Consider the following 20835-nt stretch of genomic DNA (forward strand, 5'->3'; position numbering starts at 1 on the left):
AATTTGTTCTGGATTTGGGGACTGTGAAAAGACCCCTGGTGGCATGTCTGGTGGGGTAAGTGTGTGTGTCAGAGCTGTGTGTATTATACTATGCAAACAATTTGGGATTTTAAACACATGAAATGTTTCTTATATAAAGAAGTGATGCAGTCAGTCTCTCCTCAACTCTCAGCCAAGAGAGACTGACTGTATAGTATTAATATCAGCCCTCTGATTACAATGAAGAGCAAAACATGCCGCTCTGTTCTGGACCAGCTACAGCTCAACTAGGTCTTTCCTTGCAGCACTGGACCACACGACTGGACAATAATCAATATTAGACAAAACTAGAGCCTGCAGAACTTGCTTTGTGGAGTGTGGTGTCAAAAAAGCAGAGCATCTCTTTATTATGGCTAGAACCCATCTTTACAACCATTGAATCTAAACTCAGCAAAAAAAGAAACGTCCTCTCACTGTGAACTGTGTTTATTTTCAGCAAACTTAAATAAATATTACGTTCCTCTCAAGTTCTTGGCTCTTTCCAGAACAGCTACCTTGTCCTTGAACCTCAGGAGCTTGACCACCATCGGCCTGGGCCTGTGACCTGGGCCGGTGGTGGGTCTTTCAGTCCTGTGGGCTCCACCTCAATCTTCCTGTGGTCCATTTTCAATTTCTCAGAGATCATTTCCCTCACTTTGTCCTCAGACTCCATCCAGGTCTCATGTAGAGATTCTGCATTTCTGTCCACAACCATGTTGTTCTGCCTTGATTGTACCTTGAGATAATCTGATTTCTCCCTCATTGTTATCATGGATTCACACACAGAACTGATGTCCTCTCTCAATGACTTACAGATTGCCGTCATCTTGCCGTTGTCCTGTTTCAACTCATGGAGCTGACACTGGGAGAAGTGCAAACTGTTCTTCAGGTCCTGGACCTCTCTGGTCAGATAGTCCATTATTTTATTAGTAGAATCCACAAGTATTTGGGCAAAGCATTTGAAGCTATTTTCTTGTTGTTGTAACCGCTTGTAAAATCTCTTTTTGTTCGTTTAAAAAGATCCTTCAGGTGTGATAGAGACACACGACTGTCCTCAACAGTACGCCCGCCAGCTTTGGTCTTTGTCATGGTAGCTAGGTAGGTGCATGAAATCTAAGGAAGTCTCTAGATTTTGCCTGAAGTAGAGTATCTCATGATAAGCTGTAAGACCACACTATTTGCCAAGAGAGTTTTCAGCCATACTTTTCGTGGTTGTTTATTTACCACCACAGACAGATGCTGGCACTAAAACCCCACTCAGTCAGCTGTATAAGGAAATAAGCAAACAGGAAACTGCTCACCCAGAGGCGGCGCACCTAGTGGCCGGGGACTTTAATGCAGAGAAACAAATCAGTTTTACCTCATTTCTATCAGTTAAATTCGCAACCAGAGGGAAAAAAATCTATCACACAGAGACGCATAAATGTCTGCCCAGAAGCACAAGATTTAACTTCACCTTCTTTTGAGACTGTCAACGTTTCACTCTACTGTGGGAATTGTGCTCAAATCAACACAATATTAGCCACTTTCAATGTAACATTCCGAAACAAAACAAACTATGCAAGATTTGTATGCAAAACTAACTGTGCAAGAGATGTTCTTGTAGGCAGAGCGCATTGGACTCTATTAACAGGCAGGACTCAGACTGTGCTCTACAGACCGGTGCCCAATTACCAATCAGAGCTGCAGTAGGCCTATATGCAAATAGCCATTGCCATATATGGATCCCTGCTGTTCACTGTGTTCAGGCTACAGTACGAGCGGTCGGGAGTAGATGATCTTGTTCTGAGATCAAAGTGAGAGCTACTTGTAGCCACCTGTGTATGTTTTGCTAGTTAGAAAGTAGCTATAACTGGGCTATTAACTATCTAGTGAACAATGGGGTTGCTTCCTACAAAAGTACAAAACATGTACATTTCTAGCCCTCTTTGAAAAGCCAAAAGAGCTTTTTTTTATCTTAAAGGGGCGGTGTTGTATTTTGAGAATGGCTACTTGGCTTATTCTAGCCTATAGGCAGAGCGTTGCATAATTTGTCTGATTCTATGTAATAATTGTACGGGAATAATAATGAATTTTAATTTTCTAAAAGTGGTTTCTTGCATCAAACAACACATTCAGTCACCTTCTTGTCTGAAGGACAAGTGGATAAACAGGTTCATGTCAAGCCCTGCATGCGCTTTTCAAAGTGTCATGGAATGTCGGCCTATATTGAACACCACACATTGGCTGCTACTGTAGACTGTTAAAATGTTATGAGATGCATTTTTCTCCATTGTTTTTGATGGAAGGCCACTCTAATAGGCCTACATTATGGGCCACAGGGTCAAATAATAATCACAGTGGTTGTAGAGGGTGCAACAGGTCAGTACCTCAGGAGTAAATGTCAGTTGGCTTTTCACAGCCGAGCATTCAGAGGTTGAGACAGCAGTTGCGGTAGAGAGAGAGAGTTGAAAACAGCAGGTCTGGGACAGGTAGCACGTCCGGTGAAACAAGTCAGGGTTCCACAGCCGCAGGCAGAACAGTTGAAACTGGAGCAGCAGCACAACCAGGTGGACTGGGGACAGCAAGGAGTCATCAGGCCAGGTAGTCCTGAGGCATGATCCTAGGGCTTAGGTCCTCCAGGAGGGGAGGGAGCATACTTAGAATTCACATAGGACATCGGATATGACAGGAGAATTACACCAGATATAACAGACAGACTCCAGCCCTCAGGCACATAGACTATTGCAGCATAGATACTGTAGGCTGAGACTGAAGCACAGCGAGAGGACCAGGCCATTGGAGAAGTAATCAGTTTGAAAGTAGACAGCAGGACACTTGACAATGACACACTAGGAACAGCGAACGGGTTTACAAGGAAATTACTACATGAGTAAACTTCACTTGGAAGATAGATTACTGTATTGAAGGACAGGATCTACAGGATGACGTTTGCTACAGAACGAGTGCTCAACCTCGCGAGGGAACAATTTTACTGGCCATTTACGAGAATAAAGATACAGGAATATATATATATATATATTTTTTTATACCTTTATTTAACCAGGCAAGTCAGTTAAGAACAAATTCTTATTTTCAATGACGGCCTGGGAACAGTGGGTTAACTGCCTGTTCAGGGGCAGAACGACAGATCACGAGATGTCCTTGTATAAAGCAAAAATAAACCAGTTACCCACGTCGAAGCTGTGAAACATCAAGTCCAGCATTCCCCAAGAGCTTGTCTGTTTTTAAATTACAACTGGAAACCAGCCGAGGTAGCTATGAGTATATCCTAGTAGTGGCAGATGATTTTACAAGGTTCGCTCAGGCTTACCCCAAAAAGAACAAGTCCGGACGCATCCTTAATGATTTCATCCCGAAATTTGATTACCCGTCAAAGTTACATCATGACCAAAATGAGCTCTTCAGAACTCTCCAGCTTTCAGGCGTTGGTCATTCTAGAACGTCTCCCTACCCCTTGCAAGGCAACCCCACCGAGAGGTTTAACAGGACATTACAGATGTTAACTGGAAGATAAGGAAAGATGGTGCGTATAACAGCACTAGACATGAGTCAACAGGATTCTCTCCAGTCCTTCCGTAACCCTGTTGACTTGCTGTTCAGGTTGATACAGACCTCATCTCCCTATTGACCTGCTAAGAGACCTGCTGTTCGTTCGGGTTGATACTGACCTCATCTCCCTGTTGACCTGCTAAGAGACCTGCTGTTCAGGTTGATACTGACCTCATCTCCCCGTTGACCTGCTAAGAGACCTGCTGTTCAGGTTAAATCACAGATGACGAGACGAAACAGAACCAAAATATAAATCTCAACAATTTCATTTTTTTTACTGAGTTACAGTTCATATAAGGAAATCAATCAACTGAGAAAAAAAACGATATCGATTTCACATCATAGATAACTTTTAAAATAATAGGTATGGGGTATGGATCAGAACCAGTCAGTATCTGGTGTGACCATTTGCCTCATGCAGCTCAACATCTCCTTCACATAGAGTTGATCAGGCTGCTGATTGTGGCCTGTGGAATGTTGTCCCACTCCTCTTCAATGGCTGTGTGATGTTGATGGATATTTAAAATATATATATTTTACCTTTATTTAACTAGGCAAGTCAGTTAAGAACAAATTCTCATTTTCAATGACGGCCTAGGAACAGTGGGTTAATGCCTTGTTCAGGGGCAGAACGACAGATGTTTACCTTATCGGTTCGGGGAGTCGATCTGGCAACCTTTCGGTTACAAGTCCAACGCTCTAACCACTAGTCTACCTGTCTACCTGCCCAGATTCTGAGGGGAACTGGAACACGCTGTCGTATACCTCAATCCAGAGCATACCAAACATGCTCAATATGTGACATGTCTGGTGAGTACGCAGGCCATGGAAGAACTGGGACATTTTCAGCTTCCAGGAATTGTGTACAGATCCTTGCGACATGGGGCCGTGCATTATCATGCTGAAACATGAGGTTATGGCGGTAGATGAATGGCACGACAATGGGCCTCAGGATCTCGTCACGGTATCTCTGCGCATTCAAGTTGCCATCGATAAAATGCTATTTTGCTTGTTGGCCGTAGCCTATACTTGCCCATATCATAACCCCGCCGCCACCACGGGCCACTCTGTTCACAACATTGACATCAGCAAACCCCTCGCCCACATGACGTCATACACATTGTCTGTGGTTGTGAGGCCAGTTTGACGTACTACCACATTCTCTAAAATGGTGGAGGTGGCTTATGGTAGAGAAATTAACATTAAATTCTCTGGCAACAGCTCTGGTGGACATTCCTGCAATCAGCATGCCAATTGCACACTCCCTCAACTTGAGACATCTGTGGCATTGTGCTGTGTGACAAAACTGGACATTTTAGAGTGGCCTTTTTATTTTCCCAGCACAAGGTGCACCTGTGTAATGATCATGCTCATCAATCAGTTTCTTAATATGCCACACCTGTCAGATGGTTGGATTATTATGTTAGCGGAGGAGAAATGCTAGCAAACAAGGATGTAAACAAACAGCTTTTTGTGCCTATGGAACATTTCTGGGTTCTTTTATTTCAGCTCATGAAACATGGGACCAACACTTTACCAAAATGTACTATTGTGTACCTTAGTAGCGCTTCCCTTCCTCCTCTTTCTACTAGTTTACATGTTGTGTTTATATTTTTTGTTCAATTTAGTTCACCGAGAGAAATGGGCAGACCAGATGACTGAAGAATATGAAGTAACTTCTGAAAACAGTAGTCAGATTCCAGAAACACGGCCTGCTACAACAAGCAGGCAAAGGGTGTAGTTCTTCAGTCTGTGAAAGAGGTGGTCTGGGTAAACATACTGGGAGAGGAACATCTACACTCAGAGAACAAAATCGTTGACAACTCTCTCTCCATCAGTTAATAAAATCAGCCCAGAGACCAGCGAAGGTAGATCGAGGACGCTCCATCGGAACCCGTTTCTCCTTGTAAACGACGTAACTCCACGTCCAGCCAAAGCTGCGCCAACGAAGCAACGTAACATTGTCCTCCCTCATTAACTGCACCGACTGCCACACTACCAAGTCGCACACCACACCTACATACCGATCTTTTGTGTACTAGCTTTGAAGATTGTTAAAAAAGTTTAATGTTGTTAGGAGCCATTTTAATTTTGTTGGAGAGCGTGTGACGCAAACATAAAATGTATGGTCAAAGTTTTGTGTAAAAGTAAAATGATTTAAGAGCACCTGTGCACCTCAGTTTTCTAACCTGTACAACTATACATCTCCTAGGTTCAAAACTACACGGTTGTAGTCTGGTGCCTTATTGGCAACCCATTCATAACACAGCCACCTGCTGCTGTGGCTCAGTGCTCCAAAACTGTTCACCTGTTTCTACACCGAACAAAAAAAACAACATTAAAAACGCAACATGCAACAATTTGAAAGATTTTACTGAGTGTACAGTTCATAAGAAAATCAGTCAATGTAAATGAATTCAGTAGGGCCTTAATCTATGGATTTCTATATCTATAAATCTATATAATCACGACTGGGAATAGAGATACGTATCTGTTGATCACAGATCTTTTTTTGTTTTTTGTTTTAAATGTATGGGCTTGGATCAGAAAACCAGTCATCTGGTATGCATCGTGCAGCGTGACATCTCCTTCACACAGAGTTGATCAGGCTGTTGATTTTTGTCCCACTCCTCTTCAATGGCTGTGCGAAGTTGCTGGATATTGGCGGGAACTGGAACATGCTGTTGATCCAGAGCATCCTACTAGCTGTCAAATCCTTGCTTCCTCCGTCCTCGTCTCCTCCAATGCTCTTTGAGAGGGAGGTGAGGAATTTTTAATTTTTTTAATTTTACCTTTATTTAACTAGGCAAGTCAGTTAAGAACAAATTCTTATTTTCAATGACGGCCTAGGAACAGTGGGTTAACTGCCTGTTCAAATCAGAACGACAGATTTGTACCTGGTCAGCTCGGGGATTTGAACTTGCAACCTTTTGGTTACTAGTCCAATGCTCTAACCACTAGGCTACCCTGCCGCCCCAATGGGAAATGGAAGAATCAGGACAGAGGATTCAAGAATTAAGGCTAGTAATGTTTGCAGATCCAGCCTTAAAAGTACCACAAAGATTTTGGAAATCCCCCCCCACCCTGAACGTTTTTACCTCTAAACACACCTCTGAAGAAGTGGTGGTGAAAAATGGTGTTGGGTGAAGTTGCTCCATATATGCTGATCTTGGGTCAGTTTGACATTTCCCTCACTAATGGTTAGGGGAAGGACTGGGGGAGGGAAAGCTGATCCTAAGATCTGTACCTAGGGGAAACTTCACACCGGAGATATCATGACTCGTGGGTCCCATGTTTTACACACATTTTGTTGTTTATTTTCCAAACAGTTTGCAGTTTTCCCAAACAAAAACTGATATTTATGCAAAGAAAATTGTAAAAAATAATAATAACCGAACATGCTTTTAAAAGGTATATTTGTAAATGTTTCTTCCATGGTATCATCGTTGTGAAATATTTTTTTTGGGGGGAGAAAACACAATTTGGGTCCCTGCACGCACGCAAACAAACACACACACACACACACACACACACACACACACACACACACACACACACACACACACACACACACACAGTTCATTAAGCTTGAAGGTGATGAATAGAGCTGGTTGGTTTATGTACACAGACAGATAACTTGCATACAGTTGGGGTCAGAGTGATACATTCCTGGTTGAGATGAATGAACAAAGGGTGTTACTACTATACCATGTTGTACTGAACTAGACTTGAGCCTGCTGAGATAATCACCTCAATGTGAAACAGGGTTGGGCTCAATTTCATCCTTACTCATTTCATTCTTAGTTTTCTATGAGTGCTTTTGGAAGAAACTTCTGGCTTCATAAAGACGTCACAGGAGAGGTCCTCCTCAGAGACAGAAGGTACAGATATTATTCCACGGCCTGAAGAGGACCCCAACCCTGCTGTAAATGATAACCATCTCTAGGACGACAGAATGAGAGCCAACCAGACTAGAGAGAAGGGTAATAATGAGATGAAGTCTGTCTAATAGAATGTCGGTAGGTCATATCAGATGTTTTCCATGGCTACCAGATCAGCCACATTATTAAATGTCCCAAAGGGAAATATTTCCCCTATATATAGTGGTACTACTATAGACCAGAGCCCTATTCCCTATATAGTGGTACTACTATAGACCAGAGCCCTATTCCCTATATAGTGGTACTACTATAGACCAGAGCCCTATTCCCTATATAGTGGTACTACTATAGACCAGAGCCCTATTCCCTATATAGTGCACTACTTTAGACCAGAACCCTATTCCCTATATAGTACACTACTTTAGACCAGAGCCCTATTCCCTATATAGTGCACTACTTTAGACCAGAGCCCTATTCCCTATATAGTGCACTACTTTAGACCAGAGCCCTATTCCCTATATAGTGCACTACTATAGACCAGAGCCCTATTCCCTATATAGTGCACTACTTTAGACCAGAGCCCTATTCCCTATATAGTACACTACTATAGACCAGAGCCCTATTCCTATATAGTACACTACTATAGACCAGAGCCCTATTCCCTATATAGTACACTACTATAGACCAGAGCCCTATTCCCTATATAGTACACTACTATAGACCAGAGCCCTATTCCCTATATAGTACACTACTATAGACCAGAGCCCTATTCCCTATATAGTACACTACTATAGACCAGAGCCCTATTCCCTATATAGTGCACTACTTTAGACCAGAGCCCTACTCCCCTATATAGTACACTACTATAGACCAGAGCCCTATTCCCTATATAGTGCACTACTTTAGACCAGAGCCCTACTTCCCTATATAGTGCACTACTTTAGACCAGAGCCCTATTCCCCTATATAGTACACTACTATAGACCAGAGCCCTATTCCCTATATAGTGCACTACTTTAGACCAGGGCCCTATTCCCTATATAGTGCACTACTATAGACCAGAGCCCTATTCCCTATATAGTACACTACTATAGACCAGAGCCCTATTCCCTATATAGTGAACTACTTTAGACCAGAGCCCTATTCCCTATGTAGTGCACTACTATAGACCAGAGCCCTATTCCCTATATAGTTTACTACTTTAGACCAGAGCCCTATTCCCTATATAGTGCACTACTTTAGACCAGAACCCTATTCCCTATATAGTACACCACTAGAGTAGAGCCCTATTCCCTATATAGTACACTACTATAGACCAGAGCCCTATTCCCTATATAGTACACTACTTTAGACCAGAGCCCTATTCCCTATATAGTACACTACTATAGACCAGAGCCCTATTCCCTATATAGTACACTACTATAGACCAGAGCCCTATTCCCTATGTAGTGCACTAGATTAGACCAGGGCCCTATTCCCTATATAGTGCACTACTATAGACCAGAGCCCTATTCCCTATATAGTACACTACTTTAGACCAGAGCCCTGTGTATTGCACTTAACAGGGCACAGGCTGCCAATTGAGACACATCCAATGCCAACAGACACAACAGGATCCCGGGTTAACAGAAAACAAGCTTGTTGATATTCCACAAAATAACAGAAGCCCTGTATACAGAGGTAATAGACCTTCTAAAGCCTCCCACCCCGTCCCATCACCCAACCCAGCTCCCCGTAACCCCAGATACAAAAAGACAATCCAAGGTCCCAAAAGCAACCAGTTATCCAGAGCAGGTAGAAGGTAGACAGCCCTGGAACTAGCAGGTACTAACTCAGTAAGAGGACCCGACAACAGGGGCTATGTGACCGGAAAACTGGCTAGCCATAACACCTTCAGACAGCAAGTCATAATACATTCAGGTTATCCCAAATGGCCCCCTACTCCATATGCAGTGCACTACTTTAGACCAGGATCTATAGGGCTGTGGTCCAAGCAGTCCACTACATAGAGAATAAGCAGACATTTGGGACCTAGTTTCAGAGTTTAGTCAGGTGATATGAACTGCCACTGGTCAACACCAGGGATGTTTAGTAGGGTGCAACACTGAACACCACCCGGAGCGCTGCCCTCCTGAACACCACCCGGAGCGCTGCCCTCCTGAACACCACCCGGAGCGCTGCCCCTCACCACCCGGAGCGCTGCCCTCCTGAACACCACCCGGAGCGCTGCCCTCCTGAACACCACCCGGAGCGCTGCCCTCCTGAACACCACCCGAGCGCTGCCCTCCTGAACACCACCCGGAGCGCTGCCCTCCTGAACACCACCCGGAGCGCCTGCCCACCCGGAGCGCTCCTGAACACCACCCGGAGCGCTGCCCTCCTGAACACCACCACTGCAGCATCCCCTCCTTATGAAGATGCTGATGGATGAGTCAGGTTTTCCTTGTGTAGGCCCCCTCCTAACATGTTACCAACTAATATACACCAGACATGGTTAAACAGAGAGGTGGAGATCCTGAGAAAGATCACCCGGGGAGAGCTGCCCTCCTGAAAACCACCCGAGAGAGCTGCCCTCAGAAACCACCAGAGCAGTTAGATCCCCATGCTTAGAGAAGATGGAGATGGATGAGAGAGAGGGAGAGATCAGAAAAGTTTTCAGAAAAGTGTAGGCCCCATAGAGATAAAATGTTAGAGAACTAAAATACACCAGACATGGTTAAACAGAGAGGATCAGGAGAGAGAGAGAAAGATCAGAAAAGGGGAGAGAGAGGGAGAGATCAAAAAGATCAGAGAGGGAGGGAAAAGGGGAGAGACAGAGGGAGAGATCAGAAAAGGGGAGAGACAGAGAGGGAGAGATCAGAAAAGGGGAGAGACAGAGAGGGAGAGACAGAGAGGGAGAGATCAGAAAAGGGGAGAGACAGAGAGGGAGAGATCAGAAAAGGGGAGAGAGAGAGGGAGAGATCAGAAGGGGGAGAGACGGAGAGGGAGAGATCAGAAAAGGGGAAAGACTGAGAGTGTGAGTCCATAGTGTCCATTAGACACCTAGTCCTCCTGGCAGGTCTCGTCCAGAACTGTGATCCAAATGGTACCCTATTCCCTCCTGACACTACCCTGGGACACAGGGAATACGGTATCATTCGGTCTACCCCCCCAGGTGTACTCCAGGCGGTCTACCCCCCCAGGTGTACTCCAGGCGGTCTACCCCCCAGGTGTACTCCAGGTGGTGTACTCCAGGCGGTCTACCCCCCCAGGTGTACTCCAGGCGGTCTCCCCCAGGTGTACCCCCAGGTGTACTCCAGGCGGTCTACCCCCCCAGGTGTACTCCAGGCGGTCTACCCCCAGGTGTACTCCAGGCGGTCTAGGTGTACTCCAGGCGGTCTACCCCCAGGTGTACTCCAGGCGGTCTACTGTACCCAGGCAGGTGTACTCCAGGCGGTCTACCCCCCCTCCAGGTGTACTCCAGGCGGTCTACCCCCAGGTGTACTCCAGGCGGTCTACCCCCAGGTGTACTCCAGGCGGTCTACCCCCAGGTGTACTCCAGGCGGTCTACCCCCAGGTGTACTCCAGGCGGTCTACCCCCCCAGGTGTACTCCAGGCGGTCTACCCCCCAGGTGTACTCCAGGCGGTCTACTTGTGCTCCTTGGTGGGGGCGAAGTACAGCTCCATGGGTTTGTTCACCTTCCAGTACTTCTCACTGACAAGCTCCAGAGAAAAAGACCCGTTCAGCACCTAGAGGACCAACAGAGAGCATTGACTGATTTATTGTCTTTCAGGAGGACATTCTTTCCACACTTTATTAGTTGCATTATATACACACGCTCACCTGGGTGACCAGTGATTAGACACAACACTGGGCTAAAGGTCACATGGGTGACCAGTGACCAGACGCAACACTGGGCTAAAGGTCACCTGGGTGACCAGTGACAAGACGCAACACTGGGCTAAAGGTCACCTGGGTGACCAGACGCAACACTGGGCTAAAGGTCACCTGGGTGACCAGACGCAACACTGGGCTAAAGGTCACCTGGGTGACCAGACGCAACACTAGGCTAAAGGTCACCTGGGTGACCAGACGCAACACTAGGCTAAAGGTCACCTGGGTGACCAGACGCAACACTAGGCTAAAGGTCACCTGGGTGACCAGACGCAACACTAGGCTAAAGGTCACCTGGGTGACCAGACGCAACACTAGGCTAAAGGTCACCTGGGTGACCAGACGCAACACTAGGCTAAAGGTCACCTGGGTGACAACTAGGAGTGTGTGCCTATTTGAAGTTAGTCTTGTGACCGTCTAATTAGAATAGCATCGTATAGTATAGAATTAGCATCGTATAGTATAGAATTAGCATCGTATAGTATAGAATTAGCATCGTATAGAATTTGCATAGTATAGAATAAAAGTATAGAATTAGTAGAGCATAGAATTAGCATAGCATTAGTATATTATAGAATTAGTGCAGTATAGAATTAGTATTAGTATTATAATTAGCATAGCACATAATTAGTATTGTATAGCATGGAATTAGCATAGCATTAGCACAGTAAAGTATTAGTATAGAATTTGTATATTATAGAATTAGTATAGTATTAATATCGAATTAGCATAGTATAAAATTATAGCATAGAATACGTATAGTATTAGTATAGAATTAGTATAGTATAGAATTAGCACGGCGGAGTATCAGTAGAGTATTAGTATAGTATAGAATTAGTATAGCATTAGAATATAATTAGTATAGTTTAGTATAGTATAGAATTAACACAGCATAGTATTGGTAGAGGGTTAGTATAGTATAGAATTAGTGTACTATAGAAATATTACAGCATAGTATTAGTAGAGTATTGGTATAGAATTAGTACAGTATTAGTATAGCATTAGAATATAATCAGTATAGTATAGAATTAGTATAGCACTAGTACGGTATAGAATTAGTATGGTACATGTATAGTATTAGTATAGCAAATAATTAGTATAGGATAGAGTTAGTATAGTGCTAGGGTAGTATAGAATTTGCATAGAATTATAGTACTAGTATAACACTAGTATAGTATGAGCGTAACATTAGCATAGTATTAGCATAATATTAGCATCGTATTAGTATAGTGTTAGTGTGGCATCGCATAGCATTAGTATAGTATTGGTATAGTATAGAAATTGTATAGTATTTGTGTAGTACTAGCAGAGCATTAGTATAGAAATACAGTATTAGTATAGTATTAGTATAGTACCATATTAGTATAGTATTAGTATAGTACCATATTAGTATAGTAAAGTATTCACATGGTATTAATGCAGCATAAGTATAGCATAAGTATTAGTATAGTGCACCGCCCTCAACCGTAAGGCTCTCCAGAGGGTAGTGAGGTCTGCACAACGCATCACCGGGGGCAAACTACCTGCCCTCCAGGACACCTACACCACCCGATGCTACAGGAAGGCCATAAAGATCATCAAGGACATCAACCACCCGAGCCACTGCCTGTTCACCCCGCTGTCATCCAGAAGTTCCTGTTCCCAAGAAAGTATAGTATTTGTAGGTCAGTACAGGTGCATCAAAGCTGGGACCGAGAGACTGAAAAACAGCTTCTATCTCAAGGCCATCAGACTGTTAAACAGCCACCACTAACATTGAGTGGCTACTGCCAACACACTGTTAATGACACTGACTCTACTCCAGCCACTTTAATCATGGGAATCGATGGGAAATGATGTAAATATATCACTAGCCACTTTAAACAATGCTACCTTATATAATGTTACTTACCCTACATTGTTCATCTCATATGCATACGTTGATACTGTACTCTATATCATCGACTGCATCCTTATGTAATACATGTATCACTAGCCACTAACTATGCAACTTGGTTTACATACTTATCTCATATGTATATACTGTACTCGATATCATCTACTGTATCTTGCCTATGCTGCTCTGTACCATCACTCATTCATATATCCTTATGTACATATTCTTTATCCCCTTACAATGTGTATAAGACAGTAGTTTTTTTTTGGAATTGTTAGTTAGATTACTTGCTCGTTATTACTGCATTGTCGGAACTAGAAGCACAAGCATTTCGCTACACTCGCATTAACATCTGCTAACCATGTGTATGTGACAAATAAAATTTGATTTGATTTGATTTGATTTGGCTGTAGGGATATAAATGGTGTATTGTAGTAATATATTGTATTATTACCGTGAACTGGCCGTTGGCTGTAGGGATATAAATGGTGTATTGTAGTAGTATATTGTATTATTACCGTGAACTGGCCGTTGGCTGTAGGGATATAAATGGTGTATTGTAGTAGTATTTGTAGTTATATTTTATTACCGTGAACTGGCCGTTGGCTGTAGGGATATAAATGGTGTATTGTAGTTTGTAGTATATTGTATTATTACCGTGAACTGGCCGTTGGCTGTAGGGATATAAATGGTGTATTGTAGTAGTATTTGTAGTAGTATATTGTATTATTACCGTGAACTGGCCGTTGGCTGTAGGGATATAAATGGTGTATTGTAGTAGTATATTGTATTATTACCGTGAACTGGCCGTTGGCTGTAGGGATATAAATGGTGTATTGTAGTAGTATTTGTAGTAATATATTGTATTATTACCGTGAACTGGCCGTTGGCTGTAGGGATATAAATGGTGTATTGTAGTAGTATTTGTAGTAGTATATTGTATTATTACCGTGAACTGGCCGTTGGCTGTAGGGATATAAATGGTGTATTGTAGTAGTATATTGTATTATTACCGTGAACTGGCCGTTGGCTGTAGGGATATAAATGGTGTATTGTAGTAGTATTTGTAGTAATATATTGTATTATTACCAGGAACTGGCCGTTGGCTGTAGGGATATAAATGGTGTATTGTAGTAGTATTTGTAGTAATATATTGTATTATTACCAGGAACTGGCCGTTGGCTGTAGGGATATAAATGGTGTATTGTAGTAATATATTGTATTATTACCGTGAACTGGCCGTTGGCTGTAGGGATATAAATGGTGTATTGTAGTAATATATTGTATTATTACCGTGAACTGGCCGTTGGCTGTAGGGATATAAATGGTGTATTGTAGTAGTATATTGTATTATTACCGTGAACTGGCCGTTGGCTGTAGGGATATAAATGGTGTATTGTAGTAGTATTTGTAGTAATATATTGTATTATTACCGTGAACTGGCCGTTGGCTGTAGGGATATAAATGGTGTATTGTAGTAGTATTTGTAGTAGTATATTGTATTATTACCGTGAACTGGCCGTTGGCTGTAGGGATATAAATGGTGTATTGTAGTAGTATTTGTAGTAATATATTGTATTATTACCGTGAACTGGCCGTCGGCTGTAGGGATATAAATGGTGTATTGTAGTAGTATTTGTAGAAGTATATTGTATTATTACCGTGAACTGGCCGTTGGCTGTAGGGATATAAATGGTGTATTGTAGTAGTATATTGTATTATTATTACGTGAACTGGCCGTTGGCTGTAGGGATATAAATGGTGTATTGTAGTAGTATTTGTAGTAATATATTGTATTATTACCAGGAACTGGCCGTTGGCTGTAGGGATATAAATGGTGTATTGTAGTAGTATTTGTGTATATATTATTATTACCTGAACTGGCTGTAGTTGGCTGTAGGGATATAAATGGTGTATTGTAGTAGTATTTGTAGTATTATATTGTATTATTACCAGGAACTGGCCGTTGGCTGTAGGGATATAAATGGTGTATTGTAGTAGTATTTGTAGTAATTGTATTATTACCGTGAACTGGCCGTTGGCTGTAGGGATATAAATGGTGTATTGTAGTAGTATTTGTAGTAGTATATTGTATTATTACCGTGAACTGGCCGTTGGCTGTAGGGATATAAATGGTGTATTGTAGTAGTATTTGTAGTAGTATATTGTATTATTACCGTGAACTGGCCGTTGGCTGTAGGGATATAAATGGTGTATTGTAGTAGTATATTGTATTATTACCGTGAACTGGCTGTTGGCTGTAGGGATATAAATGGTGTATTGTAGTAGTATATTGTATTATTACCAGGAACTGGCCGTTGGCTGTAGGGATATAAATGGTGTATTGTAGTAGTATTTGTAGTAATATATTGTATTATTACCAGGAACTGGCCGTTGGCTGTAGGGATATAAATGGTGTATTGTAGTAATATATTGTATTATTACCGTGAACTGGCCGTTGGCTGTAGGGATATAAATGGTGTATTGTAGTAGTATATTGTATTATTACCGTGAACTGGCCGTTGGCTGTAGGGATATAAATGGTGTATTGTAGTAGTATATTGTATTATTACCGTGAACTGGCCGTTGGCTGTAGGGATATAAATGGTGTATTGTAGTAGTATTTGTAGTAATATATTGTATTATTACCGTGAACTGGCCGTTGGCTGTAGGGATATAAATGGTGTATTGTAGTAGTATTTGTAGTAATATATTGTATTATTACCGTGAACTGGCCGTTGGCTGTAGGGATATAAATGGTGTATTGTAGTAGTATATTGTATTATTACCGTGAACTGGCCGTTGGCTGTAGGGATATAAATGGTGTATTGTAGTAGTATTTGTAGTAATATATTGTATTATTACCGTGAACTGGCCGTTGGCTGTAGGGATATAAATGGTGTATTGTAGTAGTAATATATTGTATTATTACCGTGAACTGGCCGTTGGCTGTAGGGATATAAATGGTGTATTGTAGTAGTATTTGTAGTAATATATTGTATTATTACCGTGAACTGGCCGTTGGCTGTAGGGATATAAATGGTGTATTGTAGTAGTATTTGTAGTAGTATATTGTATTATTACCGTGAACTGGCCGTTGGCTGTAGGGATATAAATGGTGTATTGTAGTAGTATTTGTAGTAGTATATTGTATTATTACCGTGAACTGGCCGTTGGCTGTAGGGATATAAATGGTGTATTGTAGTAGTATTTGTAGTAATATATTGTATTATTACCGTGAACTGGCCGTTGGCTGTAGGGATATAAATGGTGTATTGTAGTAGTATTTGTAGTCGTATATTGTATTATTACTGTGAACTGGCCGTTGGCTGTAGGGATATAAATGGTGTATTGTAGTAGTATTTGTAGTATATGTATTATTACCGTGAACTGGCCGTTGGCTGTAGGGATATAAATGGTGTATTGTAGTAGTATTTGTAGTAATATATTGTATTATTACCGTGAACTGGCCGTTGGCTGTAGGGATATAAATGGTGTATTGTAGTAGTATTTGTAGTATATATTGTATTATTACCGTGAACTGGCCGTTGGCTGTAGGGATATAAATGGTGTATTGTAGTAGTATTTGTAGTAATATATTGTATTATTACCGTGAACTGGCCGTTGGCTGTAGGGATATAAATGGTGTATTGTAGTAGTATTTGTAGTAATATATTGTATTATTACCGTGAACTGGCCGTTGGCTGTAGGGATATAAATGGTGTATTGTAGTAGTATATATTGTATTATTACCGTAACTGGCCGTTGGCTGTAGGGATATAAATGGTGTATTGTAGTAGTATATAATATATTGTATTATTACCGTGAACTGGCCGTTGGCTGTAGGGATATAAATGGTGTATTGTAGTAGTATTTGTATAATATATTGTATTATTACCGTGAACTGGCCGTTGGCTGTAGGGATATAAATGGTGTATTGTAGTAGTATTTGTAGTAGTATATTGTATTATTACCGTGAACTGGCCGTTGGCTGTAGGGATATAAATGGTGTATTGTAGTAGTATTTGTAGTAATATATTGTATTATTACCGTGAACTGGCCGTTGGCTGTAGGGATATAAATGGTGTATTGTAGTAGTATTTGTAGTCGTATATTGTATTATTACTGTGAACTGGCCGTTGGCTGTAGGGATATAAATGGTGTATTGTAGTAGTATTTGTAGTCGTATATTGTATTATTACTGTGAACTGGCCGTTGGCTGTAGGGATATAAATGGTGTATTGTAGTAGTATATTGTATTATTACTGTGAACTGGCCGTTGGCTGTAGGGATATAAATGGTGTATTGTAGTAGTATTTGTAGTAGTATATTGTATTATTACCGTGAACTGGCCGTTGGCTGTAGGGATATAAATGGTGTATTGTAGTAGTATTTGTAGTAGTATATTGTATTATTACCGTGAACTGGCCGTTGGCTGTAGGGATATAAATGGTGTATTGTAGTAGTATTTGTAGTAGTATATTGTATTATTACCGTGAACTGGCCGTTGGCTGTAGGGATATAAATGGTGTATTGTAGTAGTATTTGTAGTAATATATTGTATTATTACCGTGAACTGGCCGTTGGCTGTAGGGATATAAATGGTGTATTGTAGTAGTATTTGTAGTAATATATTGTATTATTACCGTGAACTGGCCGTTGGCTGTAGGGATATAAATGGTGTATTGTAGTAGTATATTGTATTATTACCAGGAACTGGCCGTTGGCTGTAGGGATATAAATGGTGTATTGTAGTAGTATTTGTAGTAATATATTGTATTATTACCAGGAACTGGCCGTTGGCTGTAGGGATATAAATGGTGTATTGTAGTAATATATTGTATTATTACCGTGAACTGGCCGTTGGCTGTAGGGATATGGTGTATGGTGTATTGTAGTAATATATTGTATTATTACCGTGAACTGGCCGTTGGCTGTAGGGATATAAATGGTGTATTGTAGTAGTATTTGTAGTAATATATTGTATTATTACCGTGAACTGGCCGTTGGCTGTAGGGATATAAATGGTGTATTGTAGTAGTATTTGTATTATTATTACCGTGAACTGGCCGTTGGCTGTAGGGATATAAATGGTGTATTGTAGTAGTATTTGTAGTAATATATTGTATTATTACCGTGAACTGGCCGTTGGCTGTAGGGATATAAATGGTGTATTGTAGTAGTATTTGTAGTAGTATATTGTATTATTACCGTGAACTGGCCGTTGGCTGTAGGGATATAAATGGTGTATTTTAGTAGTATATTGTATTATTACCGTGAACTGGCCGTTGGCTGTAGGGATATAAATGGTGTATTGTAGTAGTATATTGTATTATTACCGTGAACTGGCCGTCGGCTGTAGGGATATAAATGGTGTATTGTAGTAGTATTTGTAGTCATATATTCTATTATTACCGTGAACTGGCCGTTGGCTGTAGGGATATAAATGGTGTATTGTAGTAGTATTTGTAGTCGTATATTGTATTATTACTGTGAACTGGCCGTTGGCTGTAGGGATATAAATGGTGTATTGTAGTAGTATTTGTAGTAATATATTGTATTATTACCGTGAACTGGCCGTTGGCTGTAGGGATATAAATGGTGTATTGTAGTAGTATTTGTAGTAATATATTGTATTATTACCGTGAACTGGCCGTTGGCTGTAGGGATATAAATGGTGTATTGTAGTAGTATTTGTAGTAGTATATTGTATTATTACCGTGAACTGGCCGTTGGCTGTAGGGATATAAATGGTGTATTGTAGTAGTATTTGTAGTAGTATATTGTATTATTACCGTGAACTGGCCGTTGGCTGTAGGGATATAAATGGTGTATTGTAGTAGTATTTGTAGTAATATATTGTATTATTACCGTGAACTGGCCGTTGGCTGTAGGGATATAAATGGTGTATTGTAGTAGTATTTGTAGTAGTATATTGTATTATTACCGTGAACTGGCCGTTGGCTGTAGGGATATAAATGGTGTATTGTAGTAGTATATTGTATTATTACCGTGAACTGGCCGTTGGCTGTAGGGATATAAATGGTGTATTGTAGTAGTATATTGTATTATTACCGTGAACTGGCCGTTGGCTGTAGGGATATAAATGGTGTATTGTAGTAGTATTTGTAGTAGTATATTGTATTATTACCGTGAACTGGCCGTTGGCTGTAGGGATATAAATGGTGTATTGTAGTAGTATATTGTATTGTATTACCAGGAACTGGCCGTTGGCTGTAGGGATATAAATGGTGTATTGTAGTAGTATTTGTAGTAGTATATTGTATTATTACCGTGAACTGGCCGTTGGCTGTAGGGATATAAATGGTGTATTGTAGTAGTATATTGTTGTATTATTACCAGGAACTGGCCGTTGGCTGTAGGGATATAAATGGTGTATTGTAGTATTTGTATATATATTGTATTATTACCGTGAACTGGCCGTTGGCTGTAGGGATATAAATGGTGTATTGTAGTAGTATTTGTAGTAATATATTGTATTATTACCGTGAACTGGCCGTTGGCTGTAGGGATATAAATGGTGTATTGTAGTAGTATTTGTAGTAGTATATTGTATTATTACCGTGAACTGGCCGTTGGCTGTAGCGTTATAAATGGTGTATTGTAGTAGTATATTGTATCATTACCAGGAACTGGCCGTCGGCTGTAGGGATATGAATGGTGTATTGTAGTAATATATTGTATTATTACCGTGAACTGGCCGTTGGCTGTAGGGATATAAATGGTGTATTGTAGTAGTATTTGTAGTCGTATATTGTATTATTACCGTGAACTGGCCGTTGGCTGTAGGGATATAAATGGTGTATTGTAGTAGTATATTGTATTATTACCAGGAACTGGCAGTTGGCTGTAGGGATATAAATGGTGTATTGTAGTAGTATATTGTATTATTACCGTGAACTGGCCGTTGGCTGTAGGGATATAAATGTTGTATTGTAGTAATATATTGTATTATTACCGTGAACTGGCCGTTGGCTGTAGGGATATAAATGGTGTATTGTAGTAGTATTTGTAGTCGTATATTGTATTATTACCGTGAACTGGCCGTTGGCTGTAGGGATATAAATGGTGTATTGTAGTAGTATTTGTAGTAGTATATTGTATTATTACCAGGAACTGGCAGTTGGATGTAGGGATATAAATGGTGTATTGTAGTAGTATTTGTAGTAGTATATTGTATTATTACCGTGAACTGGCCGTTGGTTGTAGGGATATAAATGGTGTATTGTAGTAGTATATTGTATCATTACCGTGAACTGGCCGTTGGCTGTAGGGATATAAATGGTGTATTGTTTCTCTGAGGCAGCGTCTACATTGACAGGGCTGGCCTCTCCGTTCTTCCTCAGTTCCTCCAGAGCCAGACGCACAGCCAGGTACTTAGACAGGTGGTCCACTGTGGCGTTACCCGACGTCTTGATGTACCTGGGAACAAACTCAACACTACCACACACAGAGTTGCATTAGCAGACTTCTTGATGAACCTGGGCACTAACAGAATAGCACAACACATTACCTGAGGCCTAGAAAGAAATACACACACATACACACTTTCACTATCGAAACTTCGAGACCCAGGCCTGCGCAGATTAGAAGACCCAGGCCTGCGCAGATTAG

At 41.2% G+C, this 20835-nt stretch overlaps 1 protein-coding gene across 4 annotated transcripts in view; it reads right to left on the bottom strand.

The window, feature by feature from the left end:
* Positions 1–10356: 10356 nt before the first annotated feature.
* The window catches only part of rnf2 (ring finger protein 2), a 50620-nt gene continuing 40141 nt past the window's right edge, over positions 10357–20835 (bottom strand). The window contains exons 7-9 of one of the 4 annotated variants that reach the window (XM_042308114.1): positions 20472–20661; positions 11055–11179; positions 10357–10652 (exon numbers count right to left, since the gene is read on the bottom strand). In XM_042308114.1, coding sequence (XP_042164048.1) covers positions 11078–11179; positions 20472–20661 — 292 coding nt within the window. In that variant the 3' untranslated portion in view covers positions 10357–10652; positions 11055–11077. Of the gene's footprint in view, positions 10653–10946; positions 11180–20471; positions 20662–20835 lie in introns of those variants that run through there. The other 3 variants (XM_042308115.1, XM_042308113.1, XM_042308116.1) reach the window with 3 other exon arrangements.

The sequence above is a fragment of the Oncorhynchus tshawytscha genome, linkage group LG28, assembly GCF_018296145.1.
Source record: "Oncorhynchus tshawytscha isolate Ot180627B linkage group LG28, Otsh_v2.0, whole genome shotgun sequence".
Classification (NCBI taxonomy): Eukaryota; Metazoa; Chordata; class Actinopteri; order Salmoniformes; family Salmonidae; genus Oncorhynchus; species Oncorhynchus tshawytscha.